At 50.1% G+C, this 24,831-nt stretch overlaps 4 protein-coding genes across 6 annotated transcripts in view; 1 reads left to right on the top strand and 3 right to left on the bottom strand.

Moving 5' to 3' along the window:
- Position 1: 1 nt before the first annotated feature.
- Positions 2 to 4,209, top strand: MRPS7 (mitochondrial ribosomal protein S7). The gene is made up of 5 exons (XM_027471629.3): positions 2 to 203; positions 917 to 1,108; positions 1,414 to 1,477; positions 2,371 to 2,538; positions 3,407 to 4,209. Exons 1-5 carry the CDS (start codon positions 148 to 150, stop codon positions 3,626 to 3,628), a joined length of 702 nt encoding a protein of 233 aa, XP_027327430.1. The 5' UTR covers positions 2 to 147; the 3' UTR covers positions 3,629 to 4,209.
- A 195-nt stretch (positions 4,210 to 4,404) lies between these two features.
- Positions 4,405 to 10,979, bottom strand: MIF4GD (MIF4G domain containing). 2 transcript variants are annotated; one of them, XM_027471630.3, is made up of 6 exons: positions 10,825 to 10,979; positions 8,668 to 8,803; positions 7,931 to 8,040; positions 7,463 to 7,618; positions 6,652 to 6,744; positions 4,405 to 5,405 (listed from the first exon to the last, which is right to left on the bottom strand). In XM_027471630.3, exons 2-6 carry the CDS (start codon positions 8,747 to 8,749, stop codon positions 5,178 to 5,180), a joined length of 669 nt encoding a protein of 222 aa, XP_027327431.1. In that variant the 5' UTR covers positions 8,750 to 8,803; positions 10,825 to 10,979; the 3' UTR covers positions 4,405 to 5,177. The 2 variants fall into 2 exon arrangements, with proteins under 2 accessions (XP_027327431.1, XP_071881954.1); XM_072025853.1 differs by lacking the exon at positions 10,825 to 10,979 and adding an exon at positions 10,084 to 10,212.
- A 4,395-nt stretch (positions 10,980 to 15,374) lies between these two features.
- On the bottom strand, positions 15,375 to 21,132 carry SLC25A19 (solute carrier family 25 member 19). The gene is made up of 6 exons (XM_038165246.2): positions 20,894 to 21,132; positions 20,271 to 20,426; positions 19,290 to 19,460; positions 18,130 to 18,313; positions 16,828 to 16,958; positions 15,375 to 15,723 (listed from the first exon to the last, which is right to left on the bottom strand). Exons 1-6 carry the CDS (start codon positions 21,017 to 21,019, stop codon positions 15,523 to 15,525), a joined length of 969 nt encoding a protein of 322 aa, XP_038021174.1. The 5' UTR covers positions 21,020 to 21,132; the 3' UTR covers positions 15,375 to 15,522.
- Positions 21,133 to 22,394: 1,262 nt separating this feature from the next.
- GRB2 (growth factor receptor bound protein 2) overlaps positions 22,395 to 24,831 on the bottom strand; it is a 57,205-nt gene continuing 54,768 nt past the window's right edge. For both annotated transcript variants that reach the window (XM_038165517.2, XM_038165516.2), the window contains exon 6: positions 22,395 to 24,670. In XM_038165517.2, coding sequence (XP_038021445.1) covers positions 24,485 to 24,670 — 186 coding nt within the window. In that variant the 3' untranslated portion in view covers positions 22,395 to 24,484. The remainder of the gene's footprint in view (positions 24,671 to 24,831) is intronic.

Below are 24,831 nucleotides of genomic sequence, written 5' to 3'. Positions count from 1 at the left end.
CCCCCGGGGGGCGGGCAGTGGGTTTTATTGTATGGAGGACAGCACTTTTTAGGGGCTTTTATTCGCTTTCCCGCAGGCGCAGCCGGGCTGTTCCCCCCGCCCCAAGCCCAGCTCCGCCCCGCCGCCGGGGCCTGAGCTCGGCGTAAGATGGCGGCGCCCAGCGCGGCGGGGCTGGGCCGGCGGCTGCGGGCCTGGCTGCCCCGGTAAGAGCGGGGGGTGCTCCGTTAGCTCCGGGGGGGATAAACGGGCGATAAATGGGTAATAAACGGCCTCCTCCTGGCTGCTTCCTTGCGAGGGATGAGGTTTGGGGCCGGAGCTGCGGGCGCTGCCGGGTCCCGCCAGCGTCGGAGGAGTGTGGGGATGTCGTCGGTGCCCTTGGTTTTCTCCACAACGTGCCCGAAATGCGGCCTCCTGCTGCTGAATATTTCCATACAGAACTGTTTTAAGATTCTTGTTCCCCTTCTGCTAGCGCTGGTGTAGTTATTCAAGCCATCCAGACGCTGGGACCTCGCAGCCCTCACGAGGTTCCTCTCCTGGGGGTGCCAAGGGCCAGATGCTGCCGTGCTCCTGTTTTTTGGTGTACCTGGGTGGGAGCAAGGCACAACCACTGCTAGGGAACAGTGCTGGCCTGAGGGGAGCCTCTCACTCTGCTTTTGTTACACTTAAAGAGTTATTCTAGCGTTCAGCAAAGGAGTTGCCCCTGTTTGACTTCTGCAGCTGCAGTGAGGCTCCCTGTGGGATTGCGGGGATTGTTCTTCAGAAAGTGTGAGCCTTCCACTTCATTAGAGCCTCTGCTGTAGCGAGGGTGGAGATGCCTCTAAAATCTGACATACACTTCTGAGATGTGTCTAAATTCCCTCTAAGACTTACCAGGTATATTGATGTTCAACCCTCCTTCTCATCTTGTTCTTTGCAGGCTGACACAAGTGCGATGGACTCGCTACAACCCCAGCTTCGTAGAGCCAGAAGTGAACAAGGAATTGTATCGGAAGCCTTGGGATGAGCTGTCTGAGGAAGAAAAGGAAAAACAAGAGCTTAGGGCTCTTCAACCCATAAAAGCAGCTCCTCCCAGTGTGTCCTGCTCCGTGTTCAGCGACCCTATGATCAGGTCAGAGAAAGCTTTGTCTCTTACAGCTAGGTCCCATGGAACCAGAATGCCAGGGAGCTGTGCTGTCCTCCTCAGCCTTTACTTGCTGTGGTGCACGTTGCCTTCTCTTACAGCACAATTTCTTTGGGTTAATCTTTTCCCACAAAGCCAGTCCACTGACTGACAATGGTTAGAGACAATTCAAGCAGCTCTAGCAGCACCCAGATTTAAGCATGGGAAATGCACAAGGGGGGTAAGAACACCTTATCTCTGCAGGTGATGAAACAAGAATTTAAATCAGATCACATTGGACTTTGTGTTTACAGCAAATTCACCAATATGATGATGAAGAATGGAAATAAAGTGCTGGCCAGAAGCCTTATGGCTCAGGTGAGAACTCGTGCTTCTTCTAACTAGTAGGTTAAAACAATATGGAACAAAAGGCTGGGACATCAAGCCCACTGCAATTAGGAATTACCTGAATTCAGGTCTTCTGTGCTATCCTAACACGCTTCCCTCTGCATGTACATTATTGTTATAATTTTTTACATGATCAGGCATAAACTGTGTACAAATTTCAACCTCGTTCAGCTCACAGACCAAGTGATGATAGCTTAACAGAGAACTCTCACTTTCCATTCTTCAGTGTCTCTTGGACCTTTTGAACCTTATGTATGCAAAAACTGTCTACCCTTAAGAGCATCATTCTCTCAAAAGATCTTCCTTCTAACTTCCTTCATGACTTATTTTCTGTATACCTTTCCAATGAAGTCCCACAAATGTGTCACCTGTATGACACAGTTTTTACCCCTGCATTATCATACAGTAATGGGTATTAGCTGGTGGTCTCATCTGGTATTGTTCCAGCCCCTGAAACGGGGACACAGATTGTCTAAATATTCCCAAAATTGCCAATTGCTTGTGACACAAAAACATGCAGGCTCTGGGGTCTTGAGTTCCAGGCTTTGGAGGAGAGGATGCTTAATGCACACAGACCTGCATTGCTTGTCTCCATTTTGTCCTTGCACTGCACTGGCACCTGGCCCAGGTCTGTGCTACTTGCCCTCCTCACCCCAAATGCAATGACTGATAGAGAGACTGAAGAGCTGGAGGAGGGTGAAGTAAAACTTGAGTCAGAGAGCCCCTGCCAGGCCTGTTGCCTGCAGGCCTAGCAAACAAGCTGCAGGCTCAAGTGTAAATAGGGTGCCTACAAAAGTGATCTTACCCCATGGAATGGGATTATCCTTCTGCTCTTCATGTCTCCTTTCTTGATTTGTCCCAAGACTCTAGAGGCCATTAAGAGGAAGCAGCTGGAGAAGTACCACAAAGCTCCAGAAGATGAGAAGGAGAAAATTGAATGCAACCCTTATGTCATTTTCCACCAGGCTCTGAAAAACTGCCAACCCATCATTGGACTCAGCAACATCACGAAAGGTGGCAAAACCTACCAGGTGAAAGGAGGGGGCCTGGGACCACATCTGGTTGGGGGAGAATTAGCTAGGGAAATAAATGCAGTGGTTGCCACCCCTTCAGCTTGGACTTCTCTCTCTCAGAAAGAGAGCCAGTTTGTAATCTGGATTAAAACAGCATTTAGAAACCCTGTCCAAGATCAGGACCCTAGCCTGTGAGCATGCCAATTCCCCTAGCAACATGGGGCTCTGCTTCTCTGACTAGGTAAGAAGTAGGGTACGCAGCAAACATTTGTCCAAGGAATCAGAGGTGACTGATCTCTGATCCTTCTGATCACAGCAAAAGAATCAGCAGTCCTGGGGCTAGCAGTCGCATCCTCTTTGCTACATGATGTGTCTTGAATAGGAGCCCCAAAGCCCTGGGTGGGTCAGTGTAGCAGAGAAGATTAACTAGATACAGTGCAAGACTTAAAACAGGAGCAGAACCTTTCTCTAAATACGGGCTCTGCAGCACTCGAGACCTGATGGAGAAATGAAACACACTGCCATTTCATTGTCATTTGGTGCAGGGGAATGGTGGCTGTTTCACTTCTGCTAGAACAAAGCTGCCTGCATCCAATTCCCGAATAGGCCAGAGGTCCTTACAAAGGCCAGTGTCTGCATGCAGTACCCAAGACCAGAATTTCTGTTTTGGTAGCAAAGTCCAGTTTCCATGGGCAGACGAGGTGACTGGGCACAGATCACACAGGACCTCCAGAGCTAGTTTCACTGCAGGTTGCTGTATGTTGCCGTGGGAATAACAGCAGGGTGTAAATCTGTGGTGTCCAGCTGGACCTGTATAACTGCTGGCAAACAGCAGGCTCCTGCCCCCTCGACGTGCAATAACTCTTAGGGTTTAAATCTTTCCCAGGTCCCAGTCCCCCTGAAGGACAATCGGAAACGCTTCCTGGCCATGAAGTGGTTAATCACTGAGTGCAGGGAGAACAAGCACCGGCGCATGCTGATGCCTGAGAAGCTCTCCCAGGAGCTGCTCCTGGCCTTCAACAACGAAGGGCCCATCATCAAGAAGAAGCATGTGCTGCACAAGATGGCAGAGGCCAACCGGGCTTACGCCCACTTCCGCTGGTGGTAGGGACTGTGGTGGGGACGTGTGTGCTGCAAGGCACTGCCACCACCCCAACAGCCTGGGGAACAGCGTCCCAGAGCTGCCTGCCTGAGAGAAGCTGGGGAGAAGAGGGAAAGGTGGAAGATCCCTTCTGGATAGCTTCTGAGCTAAGCCAAGGAAAGCCTCTCCAGTTCCCCCAAGGTTCATTTCCTTTGTGCTCACTTGGATGGGGGAACGGGGAATTGGAAATAGTTACTGACCCCTGCACGGACGTTCTAATTTGTTTAATAATTGGTTTCCTGTGAAGATAATCCCTGAATGCTTTTGTTAGGGCAACACTGTACAGGGTAATCTCTCTATTCCACTTACCTGTGTCCTGGGGACTTTTAAGTCTCTGCTCCTGTGATCAGCAATGTTTTTCTCTTTCTAGCTGTAGAGCTAGGGAAGAGCAGATCTGGATTTTTTCTTCCATACCATAGCCAGCCTTAGCATGATTGGTACGAAAGGCAATAAAATGTTCCTTTTGGTTCTGGTCATCACCAACATTCTCTGCACAGATCTGCTGGGGGATGTGAACAGGAAAAATAAAGCTGGTCCTTTATGGGAAAGGTTTCTCGATTCCAAACTTTTATCTCTGTTGTTCGAGTCTCACACTGGTGTTCCAGCTACCCTGGTTGCTTAAAGCCTGCCTGACACCCTACACCAGAGGAGAAAACATCACAGCATCCCCACCTCAGTCAGGAGCAAGTATTGCAAGTATTTCAAGTATTGCTCACAGCTCTACAGAGAGAAAGCAGGGCACGTTAGTGGAAAACTTTTATTAGAAAAAAAAAAGCACATTTATTTAAACTATTTTGGTTTCTTTCTTCCTCTCCCATTCTTACTCTCGTAAGAAACATAGTGTTTTTGAAACTCACTAAATTTTGAAAAACAGTCACTGTATAAAATTTATAAAACCTGTTTCTAGCTACATGTGCTCAGGGACCTGTCCTGCTGCAGGCTGCCCCGTGGCAGGTCTTGGTGGCTGTGACCAGTGGTGAAGGCTGTGCTGCATGCAGGTGCTGCCAGCGTGCTGGAAGGAGGGAAACGCAGCACTTGGATGAGCTGGTTGTGAGGCATCCGACCACAGCACTTTCTGTAACTTGTCCCAGACAACCAGATCCAACCTGTTTTAGGACTGTGAGCTGTGAAAGATTTCCCCTCTGCCTCCTTCAGCTCTGCTGGCTCTTGGGTGAACCAAAACGCTCTCAGCCTAAACTCTGCTTTCCTTAACACTTGTGTAAGATGCTGGTTTGAGCTAGAAGCCTTCCTTGCCTTTTGCTGGCAGCAGGGCATCATTAAACAAAATGAGTGGAAGAACTTGCTGGCTTAAATGTGCCCTACCCTTCCCACCTCTCTGAACATCCCAAGTCAGGCTAGCACCAGTTGCAGACTGATACTGATAGTTATGTGCCCAGAGTAAACCCTATTTACAGGAAGTGCTAGAAAAACATTAACATGAGAAGAAATTCAAACTTGGTATGAAGCTTGCTGGTGAAAGTGCTGGGGACATCTCTCCACCTCTGCTGCAGAGGGGTTAATCTGTCACTTCACTGTAATAGTACTTCTGGGCAGCGTCCGTCATCTTCCAGTCGGCGGCCCGGAACTCAATGATCTCCAGCAGCAGGAGCTGGGACAGGGAGCTGAGCCCTTCCTGCAGAAGGAAACCATCTCGGAGGAGGGAGAAGAGCTCATCCATCCGCTGGGAGTTCATCTTCTCCAGCTGTTCACCAATGCGATGGAGCTGCAGCACCAAGCAGTCCACCTGCAGAAGGAAGAGAAGAAGACAGCTGAGTACAGAGGTATGAGGAGCTTTGGTGTATCTCTGTGCAGGTCCCCACCAGTCACTCGTAGACCAACCCGTGCTGTTCCCTTTGCTCTGAATTTCTAAGAAGTGACAGTTCTGCTTCCCACAAGTTACTGTGACCCGGGAGGCAGGAGGGGCTGCAGGTCTGTTTTGGCAAAAGTGCTGGAAAAGCACATTGGGAACTGCCCTGCCTCACAAACAAAATTGCGAGAAAAATGCCCCAGCAACATGTAGAAAAATGTTAATTTCCTGCGAGATGTTCACAAGGACTGAAAGTAGACCATTACTTCAACAAGACTGAAAGTAGAGGCTGGAGGAAGGTGCCTTCAAGAACAGAGGGAAGAATGCTCCAAAACTAGAAAGTCAAGAGATTTGCAGGAAACGGGCACTAACCAGATCTTTAAAGAGGGAAAAGTCAATGGGCCACAGGGGTGGGAGGGTTGTGCTAAGATAAGATGGAGGAGGAAAAAAAAAAAAGCCAAAGTGCCCATCCAAGGGCTCATAGACTCGGCAGCCACCCGGGGTGACTCAGGTATGTCCTGTGCGGGTTGCTGCACCCTCCTGCGCTGACCAGATGTGTGCAAAGCTCCAGCAGAGCTTCAGCCTGCTGGAATCTGGCACAGCGTCAGCTCCGTAGGCCCAGACAGATGAGCAGCAGCTACACAGAGCATTGCACAGCGTGTCACTGGGCCCTGCAGGACACAGACAGCTGCCCTGCACACGTACAGCCTCTGCAGCTACCTGCTGTCACCTCCTGTGCCTGCAGTGCCTCAGCAGGTCAGGCTGACAGCTGCATTTCCAGATGTTCAGCTGCAAAAGCAGTTGTTTCTGTGAAAACAGGGGAGTCGCTGCATTTTTCTCCCATGACAAGAGGTGAACCTGCATAATGCAGGACAGCCCTTATCTCCAGGAACAGCTGGACTGCTGGGTCTCTCCTATCATTTGGGCAATGGGGAAAAAGCCATGCAAAGGGAGGACACAGCCTGGGCAAGGGAGTCAGAACCAACACCATCCTGCTTCCTTCTGGGCTGCGAATCCTCCTGTCCAGCAGGTCTTCTTCCAGCAAAAATGGGGGAGGGAGGCTCCTGCCTGGCCTTAAAGCTCTCCTCTGCACCAGCCCTCTCTGCATCCCTTCAGAACTGTGTTTTTTGCTGGTCCTTGGCTGGACAATAAGCACACGAGCACCCCACTTCCCTGCACTCACCTCCTCCTCCTTCCGTAGGCTGTCAGGCTGTGCCAGTCGGAACAGACAGTCATAAACGGGGTTCACCAGAGCCATCATGGGCATGTTGTTCACCTGGAAAGACACAGGACCCGCTGTCAGCTTGGTGACAGAAAGGGAAGAGGCTGCAGCTATTTTAAAGAATTCTCCCCCTGCTGCTTTTCAAAGAAGGGAAAAGAATTCAGTTGTGCTGCCAAATGCAGCATCGGTGGGATTTACGTAGCAGACCAGACATTTGAGTCTCCAGGAGCCAGAGAAACTGAACAAACGATGTGAAAACATCTATTTTTAAATGTAAGCAGGTCATCATGGGAAATGCACTTGTTGTAACAGCATTTTTCTTGCCTGCAGGAATTGCATCATTTTTAGACGTACACCAAGCAGACATCCAAGCGCACACTGCAGCAAAGGCTTGCAGACAAACTCCGTCAATACGTGGGCTAGAAATGATGTGAGCACCCACGTGACTGAACGAAATGCAGCTCCCCTTGGACCGAACGGCAACTACTTCGATCTGGGACATTCAGGAGCAGCCAAATCGGGATTTTGAGCACCAGGTACAAAACAAGGAAGCTCAGACTTTGTGACTATTCCCAGAGCTGGCTCTGCCTCTCCAAGGCTGTGTGCCTGCCTGGGAGTATCCTTATGCTGAGAACTGGCTCTGGCCCCTGCACTGCTGAGCTGTGGCCTTAGGATACTGTGCAACACACATCCAACACCCCTGCCCGGACCCATGGGCTCTTCTGGCACCCACAGGCAGCAGCAGCCGGGTGCTCCTGCTCCAGCTCCTTACCCTCAGGTAGTCGAAGATGTTGCAGATGAAGGTGACGTAGCAGATCCATGCCTGCAGTGACCGGGTGCGCAGATCCTCTCTGTCCTTGTACTCCTGCTGCAGCCGGTTCAGCAGGCTCCTCCGGAAGACGCTCTGGCCGACTTGTTTGCTCTCTGCCTGTGGCCCCACAAGAGCAGGACGGAGGGATGAAATCAGGGTGTGAGAGGGGCAGGGGGGTGCTGGTATCTGGGTGATGCAGGACCATCCAGAGACCTTCCTGCGATGCCCAGGGAGGCATGGAAGCTGCATCTAACTGCCTGCACTCACCAGCTGAACAGCTGGATCCTGCCACTGCAGGTGGCAAGTGGAAGAGAGAAGCTGGCTGACGGGTCAGAGTGCAGGGCTGGAAAGAAGCCCCTCTTGCTCCCAGCTAACAATAACCAGAGCAGGTTAACGGTGTTCCACTGTCAGGACACAAGGATCTCCTACCTGGATGATGGTGTAGCAGATGCGCCCTGCCTCCTTGCTGAACACACAGTCTTTGAGGGACTGGTCCACTATAATATTGGCCACTTTGTCCAGGTCCACGCTGCTGGGGTCTGCAGAGAGGAGAAACGCTGTCAGGATCCAGCACATTTTGTGCCCTGCTTGCACTGAGGTGCCTAGAAAGCCACCGGGGTTGGTCTAGTACTAGCTGGGGCCTCATACAACCATGTCATACGGTGGAAAAACTCATGCTCGCTCCCACTGCCCCTTTTGCACACCAGCTGCTTTGGAGATACCATCTCCAATAGTCCTCCCTGGCTGGAGACACAGCCAACAAGATGGGAAAGTGATGGAGAAAAGCACGATAATAAGGAGAAGCAAGACGTTGATCTGAATCTGAAATCCCAGCACAGCTTTGAAGTTGGGTTAGCAGGAGCCAGCCATGCAGGCTCCCCCTGGGCTTTGACCAGAGACATGAGCAGGAGACCCCAGGGGCCAGGAGGAGCAAGAACTGGGTACAGGGAGAGGAGTGAGAGGCCAGAGCTGGGGAGAGATGCCGGGTGAAAGCAGGAGAGGAAGATACCCAAAATCAGAGAAAGGCACAGTGATGAGCACAGTTCCCTGAGAACCAGGAGCTGGATTTGAAGAGCTGCAGCCGATGGGGCTGGGTGTCCGAGCATCCAGCCCCATCGGCTAGCCAAGCTGAGTGTGGCAGAGGAGCTCGAAGAAAGCCTGCTGACCTTTGAGTGCTGTTTTCAGCAGCTTCTGAGTCTCGGAGTCAAACGACTGTATTTTATACTCTTCTCTGCCTGTTTCCCCCATGACCGGCTTCCTCCGACGGCAGAATCAGGGGAATGGATGTGCCAGTGGCAGCCCCTGGGAAAAGAGCAAACAGGGTTTAGTTGGGCTAGATGTTCACCTGGCCATTCTGCAAATCCCAGCTAGAGGTGGAGCCCAGGCTTTTACCCTGGCAGCCCCCCAGCTCCCGAGAAAAATCCTCTGTTCGTAGGGCATCCAGCTCCAGCCCTAAATCTGAGCACAGCCTCACTCCCACGCCTTTTTAAGCCTTGCTTCCTACCAGCCTATGACAACAAACTCCTGGGCTTCACCTTCAGAGCATTTGCATGTTTCTGATGTGAGAAATGTGTTTCAGCCTATTGATCTGCAGGTTCGAACTGGACAGCACACTAAGGCAATCCCCAGATGTAACAGCTACCTCCCTTCGTTAGGCTTCCTTGTGGCTATATGTGGGGAAGCACATGCAGGAGCGCCCCGTGCAGCCACTCCCTTGTGCCTTTGAAACAGGAATTCAGCTGATTTCATGCAAAGCCTGGGAGGGTCCAAAACCAGCACCCAAGCATCCAATCCACCCTATCCAGTATGAGCCAAGCCTCTCTCCTGCATCAGAGCCAGACTCCCTCAACTCCCAGCAGGACCCAGCAAGCTCTTCCTCCAAATCCCACAACAGCTCCCATCTCATCCCTCTGCAGCAAAGCGCAGCTCACTGCGTACAAACGGCGCTGCTGAACGCTCTCTAGATTCATTTTCTTCTGCTTTGTGATGCAGCAAAGATGGCAAGGGGGTACAACACCCGGCACAGGGAGGAAGGGCTTCCTTTGACACACACACGAGGCAAGCTGCTGGATGCGAAATGCCAGGCTGCCAGACCTACAGCGCAATCGGGGCGAAGGCAATCTGCCAAATGAGTTTTGCCAGCTCGTCGAAATTCCTCGGCCGTTAGTCACCCTTCTGTGCAAACAGGTCCCTACCCCGATTAAAGCTGAAGAGCCCATTGCCCTTTAGAGGCACAGAAACAGGTCGCAAACAGCCCGACGACCCCTGCTCGCCACGAAGCCCTGGCACAGCACGTAATAACCCAGAGCACACAGTGGAGCTCGCTGGAGGGGGACAGGCCCAGCTCTGCCCTCCTCGCCTGCCTCTTGGGGAAGCCCAGGGCAGACCCTGCCCCGTGGGGGCTGCCAACAAACCTCTCAGAGCCCAAACTCTGCGTGGTGTCACCTGCCCCCGAACTGCACAGCGATTTCCTCCCTGGAGGGATCCCCAAGCAGCCGGGCACTCCCAGCGCAGTGCCTGGTTGGCAAACACCTCCCCACCCACCCTCTGCTCTGCACTCTGCCGGCTCTCCCCCTCTGTACCTGCGCTCACACCATGCTGTGCTGCAGCCTGAGCTCACCGGCAGCCCCGTATCCCACTGGCAGCGCTGTGCGTGGAGAGAACCTGGTGAGAGCTCGGCTCAGCTGGGCTCAGCTTGGCTCGCAGGAAGCGCCCGAGCCCGTCTGGCAGCGTCGGTGCCGCCACCGCCCAGCACCTCCCTGGGAGCATCCTTCCCCAGGGCTCCCTGGGGATGGACACCACCGCGTTGTATTGCCAAGTAACCCTGCTCGGAGCAAACACAGCCCGAGTGTAAAACCAGCCGGGCCCCGTCTGCACCAGGGGTCCTGCTGCCGGCACCGCCTGCATGGTGGCAGTGGGTGACAGTGGGCGCAGCGTTTCCCAGGGGTAAATGCTTGCTGCAAGCAGTCCCCATTAAAAAAACTGTCCCAGTGCCACCTGGGGAAGGAGCTGGTTGGGTTTGGCTTCCTCGCTCCACTGGGAATCAGCCCCTTACATGGCAGCACCCTACCCTATGGGGTTATCCCAGTCGAGAAGGGCTGGACATGCCCCAAATATTGCTCAGAAGGGGAGAGGAGCAGTGAGGCTCCTCTGCCACCACCGACCACGCACCCACAGCCCCCCGAGGGGCATCCCCAGCCCCCCGGGACCCCCGTCCCATCTCCTCCTGCCTCCCTGAGCCCCCCACCTCGCCTCTACCCCAATTTGGGGAACCGAAGGGCCCCGGGGCAGGGCAGGGGGGAACCGGCCGCAGCCCCACCGACCTTGCCGGGCCGCCCCCGCTCCGTCCTTCGGCCGCTGGGGCGCAGGGACATGGCCGGAGCGTCCCGGACCCCGCAGCCCCGGCTCGGGCCGGGTTTCCTCTTAGGTCATTTCCTCGCCCGAGCCGGGGGAGGGCAGAGCCGGGCCGGGCCGAGCCGGGAGAGCGGCGGCAGCCGCCGCAGCGCCACCGCCTGCAAGCGCCGGGCCACGGCGGGCGGCGGGGCTGCCCCCGGGGAACCCTCCGGGAACCCCCCGGGAACCTCCCGGCTCCTCCTTGGGACCCCCCGGTTCCCCCCCGGCATCTCCCCCCCATCCCCGGGCAGTGTCCGAGGGCATTGCCTACCTCTGCCCCTCCGGCTGCAGGTGGGAAGCGCCTGGCTGTTCCCTCCAGGAGCTACGGAAAGAGGCTCTGAGCAGGCACGGATCTGCTTGCTGCTGAATGTGTGTGTGTGTGTGGATAAAAATAGGAGGAAAAAATCATGCCGGGGAAGTGTTAAAGCAGCTCGCTGAGCGGGGTGTAACGCACTTCGTGTTTTTGATTCCGAGCTCCCAAAGAGAGGAAGATCCCCGTGGGGCTGAAGCTTTAGCAGTGTTCAGCCAGCAGCGGAGCAGCCGGGCTGCTGGAAACGGAGAGCAGCCCCAGGAAATGCAGGATGAGCAGTTTGTCAACATTTTCTGCAGCGCTGGGTGGCCTGGCTAGGTACAAACAAATCTGAACTCATCCCCCGTGGATTTGTGGCTCGGGACAAACAGCGTGGCTCTGACAGGCCGTGGGATGGGGCTGCACAGAGCCCTCCAGCTCTCAACAGAGCCCAAAGCATCTCCTGTGTCTCAGGATGAAGGGACGGCTCTGCCTGCTTGTGTGGCCTCCCAGGAACCAGCGAAGGAAGGGAAATCCAGACAGCTCCTGCTGCTCCGGGCGGGCCCTCCTTATCTTTCCCTTCCAGGCAGCAGGAGGGCCACGGCGGCCCTGCAGGCTCCAACTGCGCGTCCCCGCTAGGAGGGAAGGAATGAAAAACCGCAGCCAGGCATGAGCATAACAAAATATTTAATGTTCAGTCTTTCTAAAGGTAGCCACACACTTTGTGCACTTTGTGTTCAGATGCTTTCAGACTACAGCAGCTGCGAAAGATCCACCCGGACAACACAGCAAAATGCAGACAATTACAGTTCTGCACCACAACAGAAACTTAAACCCGAATTACAAACGGTCCATTCCAGAACCAGCTGTACAACGTTCATTTCATTTTAAAAATGATGCGAGGCAGCTCTGGATGAGCGTCCCGAGAACACAACTGCCCGAGGAACTCAAGGAGCCGGTCAGTGCTAGAGGAAGCAGTGCATTCATCACGGAGTTTGTGCGTAAAGGTCCTGCCCGAGGCAGGCCAAGAGCTGCGGTGGATCCCACAACCACCGCGGGACTCGTGTCTAACATTTACCTGCCAAAGTGCTTTTGGACATTCTGAGGAGAAAAGGCACTAGAAGAAAACAAATCGCTGAGCAGCTTGAGAGGGGAATTTGAGGCAACGCACGTCCCCACATTGCCTCAGTGAATCCCCAGCCATCCCTGCAGCTGAGCCTCACAGCATGTCACCCGCTGTGTGGATCCCCCTGAAGCAGGCTGATCCAGTAAGTATTTTCTAAGAAAAATTCTGTTCCAGCTTATGGAAGAACAAGGGGCCCACAGCTCTCTCCTGTCTGCTGCTCCTCTAATTGCAGGGAATTCAGATTGAAGTGGTGTGAGTGGGTTTAGCTGGAGCAGCATCAGCAGCAAGACCTGGCCCCTAGTTCTTTGCACAAAACCAGTCTCCCCCCTAAGAGAAAGCAACGCTCCTCTCACAGCCTTTCCCCAGCAGCGACTCCCCGTCAGCCAAGTGCACGTCAGGAATTTCTCAGGGACAGATGCTGCTGACCAAAGGCAAGAGACAAAGCGGCTGAGCAGCAGCTCCTCATGTTCTGTAGTGAGGGTCGTCACCTCTTTCTCCCCCCTCACCGAAAGAGCAGCTGCCTTTACAGGCCTACACTTAGCAGCCCAAAGGGATTTATAAACCAGGCTGTGCACCAAAGTGCTCTGCCCACGGAGTGCTTCTTCTGGAGTCCACATCAGACTGGCACAGCAATTAAACTTCGACTTTGCCATCTGCTGGAGGCAAGCTCATTGAATGCAGGGTGGGGAAAAAATTACCCCAGAGAGGAGCTGCTCTGCACTCTCCTCTGCTGCCCTCTCTGTAGAGCAGTCAGGTTGCACGCACCCAAAAGCTCTTCATCTGCATCACCTCACAGCATGCTCCACGGACATCACCCCTAACAGCCCAGTTTTGTGCTCTTTATTCGTTGACCCCTGTGAAAAGCAAAGAAAATCATCCTCTGTTCCAGAGCTTCCATTTCCCACCGCTGAGCTCCTAACCAGCTTCCCTCTATTGTGTGCAGATGAACAGCAGCTCTTTCACGCAAAATGGAAAACAAGAGTCTTGTAATGCTAAACAGGATGGATGGGCCCATGTTTCCTACAGGGATATGGAGGTCTAGGTCAGCATGGAAAAACTTCTGCTGTAGCCAGTCCTGTCCCTGCTAACCATGAGCATTCCTCTCTACCCGCAGCCAAAAGGCAGGAACAATCCCAACCTGTTCGTGCCCGTTTTGAAACGAGATTTCTCTGCCTCAGAAGGACAGCAGGAGGCTAAGTTCCTCTCTGGTTATGATGCCTTCCAAGTCATTACAGGCTAGGATGTCTTCCAAGAACAATGGATAAACAGTAAACAAAGGCAAAACATTTCTAAGAACGTTTTGGGGAGCTCTCAGAAGAACCAAGGTAACACAGAAAAATGCCAATGGAATGGAGGCACTTTGACAAAACTTTGCTTAAAGGAGAAATGCAAGGAACATTGAGAAAAACTGCCCATTTTTTTTCAGTGCATGCATTTAACACTGAGAGGTTCATGTATCAGCCTCCTACCCGACACTGCTCAGTCAGTCTAATTTTATATAGTTCTCAAAGTGAAACAGCCACTGTGCACTCACAGATCTCAAACCACAGCAGACACAAAGTTATTTTGCTTATTTGCCCTGCGCTTGCAAGGCATCTCGCTGGATATCTCACCAACCAGTGAAACAGCTGCTCTTTAAAAACAGCCTCTCACAATAGTTCAGGATAAGTGAGTAACACTGATACGCAATCCAAATTGCCAGCAGAAGTTGCGTCAACAGAATGGAATTGGTCATGCTGGAATTTGGCCAGGCCATTTGGGATTAACACCCTGAATATCGAAAGAAAGCCACAGAGAACTGCGTTAAGAGAAGAACCATCAAACCATCCCCAAAATAATTGCAGTGCTCTGCCCTTTTTACCATTCACCAGATGACTAACATGCTTTTGTATCACACTGGCTCTTCCTTGGAGGCCTGCCTTCCACACCCTGGTCCAGCTACGCCCTGCTCAGCTTGAAAAAAAAAAAAAAAGAAGAGGAGGAAGAAAGTCATTTTCCTCTCTTCCCTTTTACATAATTCAGGGTGGTTTTTTTTAAACCATTTGCAAAATCTCTGAAACTCAAAGAAAAACACTTCTCCAGCTATAATTCACTCATCCTTTTCTCATTAAACACCAGTTGAACAATTCCAATTTGATGTGCAATTCTGTCACTTCAGCTATTCCTGACAAAACATTTTCATTTGCTAGCACCACAGTAGGACTGAGGTTCAGAAATGTTTTGAGACCAATACAGAGATACTCTCTAGAAACATTCACAGGTGGTATTTAAAAAAAAAAGACTTAGTACTTTCCACAGGACTTTCTTTCAGTATTCCTATGTAGATTAAATATTTCTAAAACAGCATTTGTTTACTCACTCAGCAGGGAAACAAAGCACCCTGCAGTAAGAATTGGGCTTGTGCGTTGAAACCCCATAAAGCGGGGCTCTTCATCTCAGGGTCTACTTGGAAACAGCGTGACCAAAACAATGCAAAACCTTAAGAGATGTATGGCAAGACACACAGGAAGAGAAATTGGCACTTAAGATACAGTCAAGCTCACCAGAATGAGTTGAAGTCAGCATGATCCACTAAGATACTGTGTTTAAAGTGGCTGAGAAGGCACAGCCAGTGAGTGGCAATCGAGACAAAATTTGCAGCAAAGAAAAGGAAAACAAAGGATCTGTGCACACTTAAGAGGTTTTGGCTGACTTCACAACAGTGGTGCAGAGCTACCTGTGCAACACAGAGAAAAGCACACGCTGCCAACAGCAGACCATAAGCAAAGAAATAAAGCTGGGCAGATCTAGTGCTGAGAAGTGGTATCACATTGGGTAAGCAGCAGCAGCAGCTAGCCAGGATCCCTCTCTGTGATCAGAGATCCCTCCCGTGCAAGCACAGGAATTCACCCACTCTCCTGGGTGCGTTTGCAGAGCACAGGCTCTGCTAAGTAGTTGGATGCTTGGTTCCTCCCCTCCCTAAATGTGCGCTGATATTAGAGGAGACAGAACAAAGAAACAAAGAAGTGCTCTGTTTAACAGCTTCCAGCAGAGCATTTCAGCATCGTCAGCAGAACTGCAGTCACCTTCTCCTCCTGCTTGGTCCCAGGATGGCATTTCCTCCAGGCTGGTGGAACTCTGGGAGCTCTGCCACTTCCAACATGATAAAGACAGAGCAAAGCCTTCGCTTTCCTTCCTCCAGGAGAACACCAGGTAGCCAAACGCATGCCCGTTTCAGCTTTCCTTCCTCTTGGTGCTGTCAGTGTTCTTCAGGGCACACAACAGGCTGCAGAACAGCTCATAGGAAAAGAAGACGAGGCCAGTAGAGACAGCAGCCTTCAGCAAGCTGGGTGAAAGGCCCTTAAAAAATCCACCCAAGCCCTCCTCTCGCATGACCTGCCTTAGGCAGTCCAGCAGACCCCTATACATCCGCACCTGGGAAAGAATGGTGAAAAGGTTAAAGGAGAATAAATCCAAGAGAGCCTACCTGGGAGAGAACACAGAGAGCCCCAAGCTATACCACAGAAACAGGATCTCGACATGCATCCCAGAAATGCTTTTCTGGCTATTGTTATAACTACCTGAAAGTGTCAGAGAGTCGGGTTGTTCGTGCTGCTAGAGAGAAAGTACGTGTTTTGCATCAGCACTGGCCTGAGCATATCATTCTAACGGAGTGCCCATAAAATCTTTATGCCACAACAGCATGTATTATTTATGGTAGGAGTTTGTAAAGCAATTATTTCAGATTGTGCTGCTATTGTTTGCCATCTTCCTCACTCTCTAAGGAGAAATAACTTCATTTTTTTGACATAAAGAAAACACAGCTACAGCACTTAAGTCTTTAAATTAGCTGTCTGTATGTCATCATGTCACACCGTGAAGGTTTAACATTGTGACACATCAGTGCTACGAACAAATTCTGTGCCTCACTGGAAGGAAAGAAGCATCCAATGCAACGGGTTAAGGTTTCCAATTCCTATCCAAAAGTTTCTTGAGGTACAGACTGATTTACTTCTCCGATCCACAGAATTTGAAAGAAAAATAAAAAAAAGAAAATTTCTAGTCTTCAGGAAAAGAAAGAGATAGCTCCTTGAAAGATCTGTAATGCCCTGAAGTGTATTTCCAGGTGCTACAGATGGTGCTTAAGAACACCAGAAGCATTTAATTTACTTTGAGTGTCGGGATGTTCTGGTACATAAGACATATGTTGAACACTTGGTGCCCATTCTTCACATCAAACCAATAATTGCAGAAAAGGATACTGGCAGGCGATCCTAGCATAAAGCCAGTGTAATCCCCTGCCAGTCATTCACTCCTGAATCACAAATACCAGGCAGCAAGTAGAAGAATAAAGGAAATCAACCCCCCTTTGTCTGACTAACTAATCCCCAGCTCCAAGACAGCCTGCCTGATGAAGACAGATGAGAAGGCAAGGCACAGGTATGCTGGACAATATCATAAAATAAATCAATTTATTCACACAACTATTCCCATTATTAAACAAGAACAATTAGCTCCCAGAAGTCAAACATTTCTCACCTGTCCAAAGGCTGCTCGGGCATGCTCAAAGCCACCCACTTGCAGTCGTTTTTTGATCAGGTCAAAAGGGTAAGTGAGGGTTTTGCTGATGATTCCAGCACAGCTGCCACAAACGAGGTTTTTAACATTGCCTGAGAAGCAGAAAGGGGAGAAGACAGCAGAGGGAGAAAAGAGGATTAGTGGGAAGTTCAGATGAAAAAGTCATGAGAGGTAAATTAAAAATAACCTTTCACAAGAAGTAAGGCCCTTTAAAATCACACCATCTCTTCTGTATAGTTTGAGCCTCCGAACCTCAACCAGTGTTTTCTGCATCACACTCACAATGTCCACTGGAGCCAGAGCACAACAGCTTGTGATATGATAGCTCATTGCACTGAGTTATGATTTTTATCTACCAAGTGGCAATGCACAAAAGAAAGAGTCATCAGAGAACCTGTCATTACCAGATAGAAAAGTTTGTATGGCTCCCAGTAAAAGGAAGGTTTCCCACTGGAAACCTTGCACTTCTGACTGCTCACTCCCGTCCAGAAAGTCAATTTAAGTCACACGTTGACATTGCCCGATTTCACAAAGTCTTGTGAGAATTTTATGGTATTAGTCTTTTTCCTGACATACGTGAGTTCACAGCACAAAACCACCATCGGTATCAGCCTTCTAAAAGGAAATGTGCAGACACGATATTGAAAAGTCTAGTTCCCCCATCTGAAGAAATTCTGTTGAGGAACCCAAACACATTTACGCAGCATGCACTCTCTGGGACGCACTAGCCTCCAGAACTGTCAAAGTGACAGGTTGCATCAAGATGAGGCTCTTTTATAATGGAGCAAGAAATCAACATAAGAATATCAAATCAAATAGCTTTAAATTAGACTAAATGAATCCTCTGCTCTAGCAGCTGTGCTGGAACCCGTAGGCAGATTTACTGAGGAAATCTGAGTCCTGTTTGTACAGCGCTACTGAAATTGAGAGAAAGATAATGCCAGCACGGTCTTACTATGGTATGAGTAATGTGACACAGCTCAAGAAAGAACACCCTCTGGCCTGTGACACTTTAGTTTCCCAACTAACCATGTTTCCATCATGGTCGTTCTATAAAACAAGTTATTTGTAAACTTCACTCTACTTACTTGTGCAGTATATGTGCAGGTATAAGAATAAAAGATGGGAAATTGAGATGCTTTTCAGAGGTTGCATTGAAAAAGGACAGATAGGACAGAAAATTGGGCTTATGACAGTCTCCCAAACTAGTATTCACCCTCTCTTTCTCTTCAGATCACTGACTTCACTGGCCCAAGTGCCTACCTCCTTCCTTTCCTTCAGCTGGGATCATCCATTCAGAAAGTTGTTTCAAGGTGTTGTAGAAGGAGAACTGGAGACCAGCATATGGGAAGATGGCAATGATTGTGGGGGTCAAACCTCTATAGAATGTCCGAGGCCCTTCTGTCTGGTACATGGTCACCACCGCATGGCGAAGGTTGTGATAGACCTAGACAATAAAGAAGATGCTGACTCGCCGGTGAAACAGGCTTAAAAACATCAACCCAAAAAAGGTCAGGATATTTCCTGGTAAAGAGGATAAGAACTTCCCGCTGCCCAAAATACAACTAACTGGTTTTCAGCACAGAGCGATGAACAAAATGATTCTGCACATCTTCACGCAGTATTCTTAGCTGAGCCCTTGTGGCTCTTTTAAGAAAGCTGACAATTTAAACCTACGTCTGAGCCACAAGAGACTAATTGAATGACTGGATCATTAGCTCTGCACTGAAAGGCCTGGGCTGACATTGCATCCCACATCCAAGCTGTGCTTCTGAGGGAAGGAACAAGGCACAGACCTGAGCTGTGGACTGAGACCACTTGCATCACTGCCATAGTTACTTAATTCTCTTATTAACAGCTCTGCTTGGTCCTGCAACAGAATTAATATAATACATATTGTCATTCTACTGCAGGCTAAGACAAAAAACACAAATGGTTGTGATACAAACTCACACCTGCCTAGTTATTACAGACCTAATTAGCACAGAGACCAGGTCTTACACAAGAAAGGATAAGAAACACAGGTGAAAGGTTTCAAGTTTCACCCCCACCGTGATCTAAACGTGACTCTGTGTAAGTGGAAAGTTTGAAACATGCAACGCACAGCAGGCTAGGGAGTGTATTCTATAAGTGGCCAACAGCCAAAACGAAAATCGAGTTATCCTGCTAAGGACAGCTTCTCCTTTCTGGATCACCTGTCAGGAGTCAAACAAAAACAGACCCAGCAAAACATAATTAAGAAAGCTAATGTCAACAGCACAGAGGATATCTTGGCAACAACACAAACATTGCCCAACAACAGCACCTGCTCCTTTACGCTAACCCACAGACTGTTATGTACTTTCCAACCTTCCCACATTCATAGAAATAAAAATTGCTCCTGCGAGAGATGGTAATTCCAAGCAGTGAATTCTGAACCGTACCTTTGGCTCACCCTGAGCAGCAAAGCGGGTGCGTAGTGTGTCAACGGGCTGAACTGCAACAGTGGCTGTGCAAGCAGCCAGTCCACCACAGACGAAGTGCACAAAGGAATCGCGGGCGTTGTACGAGGTGACGTTGTGCACCAGCTTGGTCAAGCTTTCAAATGCCATGAACTTACAGAAACAAACACACACAGGTCAAGGAGTCAGTTCCTATCACTGACACAGATCTCCTCCTCTTCTTTCATCTCACCAAGAGCTCCACCCACAGCTTGTAACCACCTCCTCTCTTTGTCCTTCAAAAGTCCTCCAATTTGCAACCTGTTGGAGCATGTGCTCAAAGAATGCCTTGTGAAAATCACTGAGCAGCCTTAAGAATGCTTGTGGTATTCTGATCTCTGACACTTCTGGTGCATCTGGCATTTAGAGCTGTGAAAACTCATCTTCATGCTCTATATATCCCCAAAAGTATTTGCTATGTTACAGATACGGCGCCCATTACTCTTTGAACGGCTGATCATAAAATATATTGCTAATACTTAAAAATAAAGCATGGCAATGTCGTGCAAAATACTGTCAATTCAGCCTCATTGACTGTGTTGCCCTAACAGCTTGCTAAGAAAATGTGAACCAGAGCAAAAAAACTACGCAGGCTTGGAATGTTAAGAGCTAAACCAAGTGTCAGGAGGAAACAGGGCTTGTCTGCAACATCAGGCAGAGCGTGAACTGAGTTTATTCTTGCTGTGCTCCTGGCTGGCCAAGCAAAATTAAACTCTGCTCTGCAAGCTCAGGAAAATTAATTTAGGAATTAGACACCAACATTACACAGCTATACATCTCTGTGACTGGAGCTGCCTTGAATCAGTCCAAGGTAAACCTGGACCCTTCTACCTTTCTGCATCTGCCCACGCAGCCAGTCTGAAGAAGAGCAAAGCAGAGTCCTACAGAGGTACACTGGGCACAGCTGATGTGCGGTCACCTTACCTGAACAGCTCCGTAGCCAACTGAAAGGAACTGGGCAGGAACGTGCCCCTTCCAGAAGGCTCCCAACCCCTCCTCCTGGAAGATGCGCTGTACAGCTTGCAAGATGCCATGGTACTTAGCTCCTGGGGTTCTGGAGGAGAGCTGCTCGATCTGAAGCTGGAAGAAAACAGAAAAAATCTTTTCAATTCCACATCATGTGTCAGTGATGTTCAAGCGTCCCGTTGAGGAACTCACAACCCTAAGAGCCAACCCATGCTAAGCAAAGGCATCCCGAGGCATTCTGCCTTCCCCAGAATCCCATCTAGACCTGACTGGGATGCAATTTACGTAGGTCTCTGACCAGTAAAAGCACACAAACAACGCAAAGGTCGTCGGTAGGGCTGACAGGGAAAATTAAACTAGGTGATTGAGATCATTTAGAAAAAGAGCACAGAGCAAGAACACCCAGGATCCCGCTGGCACCCACAAGATACCCGGTACGTGCCCTGCCACAGCCTGACCCACACCTGACCCGGGCTAAGGCCGGCGCTCAGGATCAGCGCTGTGCAGGCACCAGCCGCTCGCCCAGCACCCCCCCCAGCCCTGCTCCACGAGGGCTCCTCGCCCCCTGTTCCCCCCGGTACCTGGAAGCGGATCTTGATGACATCCAGGGGGCTGACCAGGACGCGGGTGACGAAGCCGGAGGCCGAGCCCGCTGCGGCCGCTTCCACCGTGGAGACGCACTTGGCCTCGGGGTCGTAGCCCACCATGCCTGCCCGGGGAGCCCCTCAGCGCCCTGCCCCGAGCCCTCACCCGCAGCCCCGAGCCCCCAAACCTCCCCTCACCCCAATTCCCCCTCAGCCTCCCCTCAGCCCCAAACCTCCCCTCAGCCCCCCCCCACCCCCCAGGGCCCGCTCGGTGCCGGCCGGCTCCCGCCTCGGGCCCCACCCGCCGCCTCAGCCGCCTGCCGGGCGCCGCTCGGCGCATGCGCGCCGCGGGGCACGCTGGGAGTTGTAGTCCCGCGGCCCCGCTCCCCTCACGGGGGGACCGGGCCCCGCCGCCCCCTGGCGCTGCAGCGGGGGAGGGAAATGAGGCGGCTGATGGGGAACCCCGGGGTGCTGGGGGGTGAGGGGAACAGCAGGGCAAGAGCACAGCCCCTAAGTGAAAAGCAGCTGGTCCTTAACCGTACCCTACCGTCACAGTGACAGGCACCCTGCTGCTCTTCATAAAGCACAGAAAAGTTTAGCAGAACTTCAAGGAACGAATTAAGACACAATTAAGACGCTTCAGAGCGTGTCCTGATACAGCATTGTAAAGAAGTGCCCAAAACGTCAAGCCATACTGTGAATAATTTCTGTACTGACTTCACTGGAGCAAATGAAAACTAGTAACCGGCAGACAGCAGCGTTTCTGATTCACTCCGTGCCTATCTGCCTCCGATCAGAACTGGGAGGAACCACCACAGGCCGGTTGTGGCACTGGGCCTCTTCCTATTGTACGTTAAAACCCACTACAAAAGGCAGAGGCAGTGCCTGTAAAAGGCTGGTGAGAAGCAGCAGAGCCAAGGGAGCAGCTTCTACATTGACCTGCAGAGCCGCCCCTTAGCACAGCCGACCTCCTCCATTTCTTTAGGCAAGAAGAGAAAATTGGAAATGAGCTGTCAGGCACTGACCATGTAGAGCCAAAGCTGCTGTGGCGGCCTGAGCTGGAGGTGCTGCTGTTACACAAGTCAGACGCTCATCTTTCCCTCTGTCCTTTAGCAGACGCTCCAGAAATAACCAGCGTATTGCCCTCCAGCACTGGCTCCTCACTGCATTAGTCAGCACCACAGGGCTGCTCGAGTGGTTACAAAAAGAGCTGAGAAAAAAAAAGCAGAGGAAGAAAGGCTCAAGTGCCACCCTCCCGCTCCACTAATAGATCCTGTTTGCCATTCTGACAGCGACCTGATTGCTCCTCTCCCCCCTTCACTACTCACACCAGCACATGTGGTTCAGTGACACAGCTCTCGGTTGACAGATTGAAAGAGCAACATGACTTTGGCTAGGCGTGCTGAGATCTAACCGCGATGCTGCAGAGGCTGAGCACTTACAAATTACCTCGATCAGCTATATTTTGGTCAGCTGAAATAACAGACAGATGCTCAAGTGAAGAATTCAATGTATATTTATTATTCACAGTTAATTACTATCTACCAAATGCTGCTGCAGAGTTAAAGGATTAAGTACATAGGCCTTTTTTATTTAAACACTGATTTTTTTTTAATATATATACACACACAAGACATATGTCTGCAAGGCTGCATGATATACACCAATTCCAAAATAAGGAAACAATCAAATGGTCCAGGTGTAGAATGCCATAGATTCCTTTTCCAATCACTTTACAAAGAAGGAAGAAAGTGAGTGACAGCTAGCAAGGAGAGGGGGAGAAAGTAATACTCTACAGGATAGCTCTCTCTTTCATCTGCTGGAAAATCAAAGTGTAAGGCAGAGTCCATCTCAGGAATAAAACTTGTAACATTTAGTACAAAAAAAGGCACCCTCCAACAAAAGATTGCCCGTGCTTATGCAGGGCGGGAGGAGATCTCCACCGCAGTTTTTGGATTCGTTGGTGGGGTGAAGGGATACAGCCAAGCGGCCACCAAAAGGAAAAATAACGCAACTGAAGATTGGCACAGAGAGCAACGTGGTTTGATTGCTTTTCTTTCCATCCAATTTAACGTCGCACTGCTCTGGTGGAAGAGCGAATGGCCACAACAAATGCCATTATGGTAGGGGGTGGGGATTACAGTCATCACACAGCCTGCTGTGAATGGGGAGCGAGGTGGAGGGAAATCTACGTTAACAGTAACACTGACCTGAGGAGGGAGGAGAAACTGGAGAACAGTGATGCCAACCCCACTTTTCATGAGCAACACGACTGCAAATACTCCCTATCCAGGCAAAAGAGACAGGCTGATTACATGCATCACGTAGAAACATTCACTAATAGCATAAAATGGTTTCAAGCACTATTTCTTGAGGTTTTTCTGCATTATAAAGTTTTCCATCAAAGGAATGTACATTTTATAGGACATCTCAGGACTACTCTTTCTCAAATTCCCCCCCCTTAGCCCTCCCTCCCCAAAATATTCTTCCTCATTTTCCCTGGACATACCTTCCCGGTTTCTCTTTTATCTTTTGAGGCTCCTGGTTGCAGCTCTCCACCACTGAGCAGCCTAAGCTGCCACTGAATGCCTTGATTTTTTCCCCCCCCCTTGGAATAAGGAAATTCAAACAGTAAGACAAATCTTAAGATTAAAGCTCCATCTCTGGTTGTAGATTTTTCTCAAATGTCCGTTGATAAAGCCACCCTCCTCTACACCCCTTGCCCCAAAGTATTTATTTACACGTAGGCAGAAAAAAAAACCCTCTGAAAAGCTCTGGACTGTCCTTTTAACTTAAAAAAAATAATAAAAAAGAAAATAAGGGAAAGGCACTATGGAAAAATGTGCTCAACCGTACACCTTTAAGAAAAAACAAAAAAGCTGTCAGCACAGCATTAATAGACTTCAGTTGTAGGTTGGAGTTTCTGAAAGCAGCTCTTGACTCAAAAGAAAAAACAAAACAAAAAGCCACATAACTCTTCTCCCTTCCCCTGCTTGGAAGCTGCTGAGCTTCAGAAGAAAGTGCCAAAGGAGAAGAGACAATAAAAATTAGAGCAACACCTCATCTTTCCCAGGCAAGAAGAGCTGAATGTTGAAGGCAAAAGCAGACTGATGATTTTTGTTTTTTTTAAAGGCAGGACTGTGGATTTGGTTCTTCTCTCATGTCCCTTCATGTCAAATGAAGACCGTTTGCAGAGAGAGAAAATACCAGCAGAGTTTCTCCCTTTTCCTTTAACTGCATGGCTAGGACTTTATATGGCATTAAAACTTCATGCACTGATGGACAGAGGAGGAGGGGGAAACAAGAAGAGTGAATGAAAGGGGGTAACCCAGGAGCAGCTGAGGAAATTTGTTATTTTCTTTTTTTTTTTCTCTTTTTTTTTTTCCTAAGATAAGTTTTGGTGTGTAAGTTGAACTCTTCCCCCCCCACCCCACCCCTGAAGTTCCGTACTGTGAAGGAGGATCACCTCACGGTGAAAGGTGACTCAGGTTTTATCGCCGTGTGATTTTAGGTCACTGGCTGCAGTTAGGCTCTGTATGTGTATTTACTGTTTCTCTCGTTTCTTTAAATAATCTCTAATATTTATCTCTAGATGTTCCGATTCACTGGGGTCACATAGTTGCGTGGAAACATGCCCGTCTGTCCGTGGCAGGCTCCCTTCCACCAGTTGGGGTCAGAATTGTCAAGGACTTGGATAAAGTCTCCGCGGCGGAAACCCAGCTCTCCTTCCTCTTGGGGATCAAAATCAAACAGGGCCTGAACGTACGTTGGTTGCTGAAAGGGGAAAGAGAAAGATATGCAAAATGAGAGTCATCTACAGCACTCAAGACACCTGCTCCCTCAGGCAGGATTGATTTTTAACTTGCACCAGAGATAAGCAGTGAACATTTGGGCTGTTGCACTTTCCTGAAAGCCAGCCTCTATCATCTGTAACA

The sequence above is a fragment of the Anas platyrhynchos genome, chromosome 19 (genome assembly GCF_047663525.1).
Source record: "Anas platyrhynchos isolate ZD024472 breed Pekin duck chromosome 19, IASCAAS_PekinDuck_T2T, whole genome shotgun sequence".
Taxonomy (NCBI): Eukaryota; Metazoa; Chordata; class Aves; order Anseriformes; family Anatidae; genus Anas; species Anas platyrhynchos.
The sequence above is the reverse complement of the archived record's forward strand: the minus strand, read 5'-3'. Positions and strand labels throughout refer to the sequence as shown.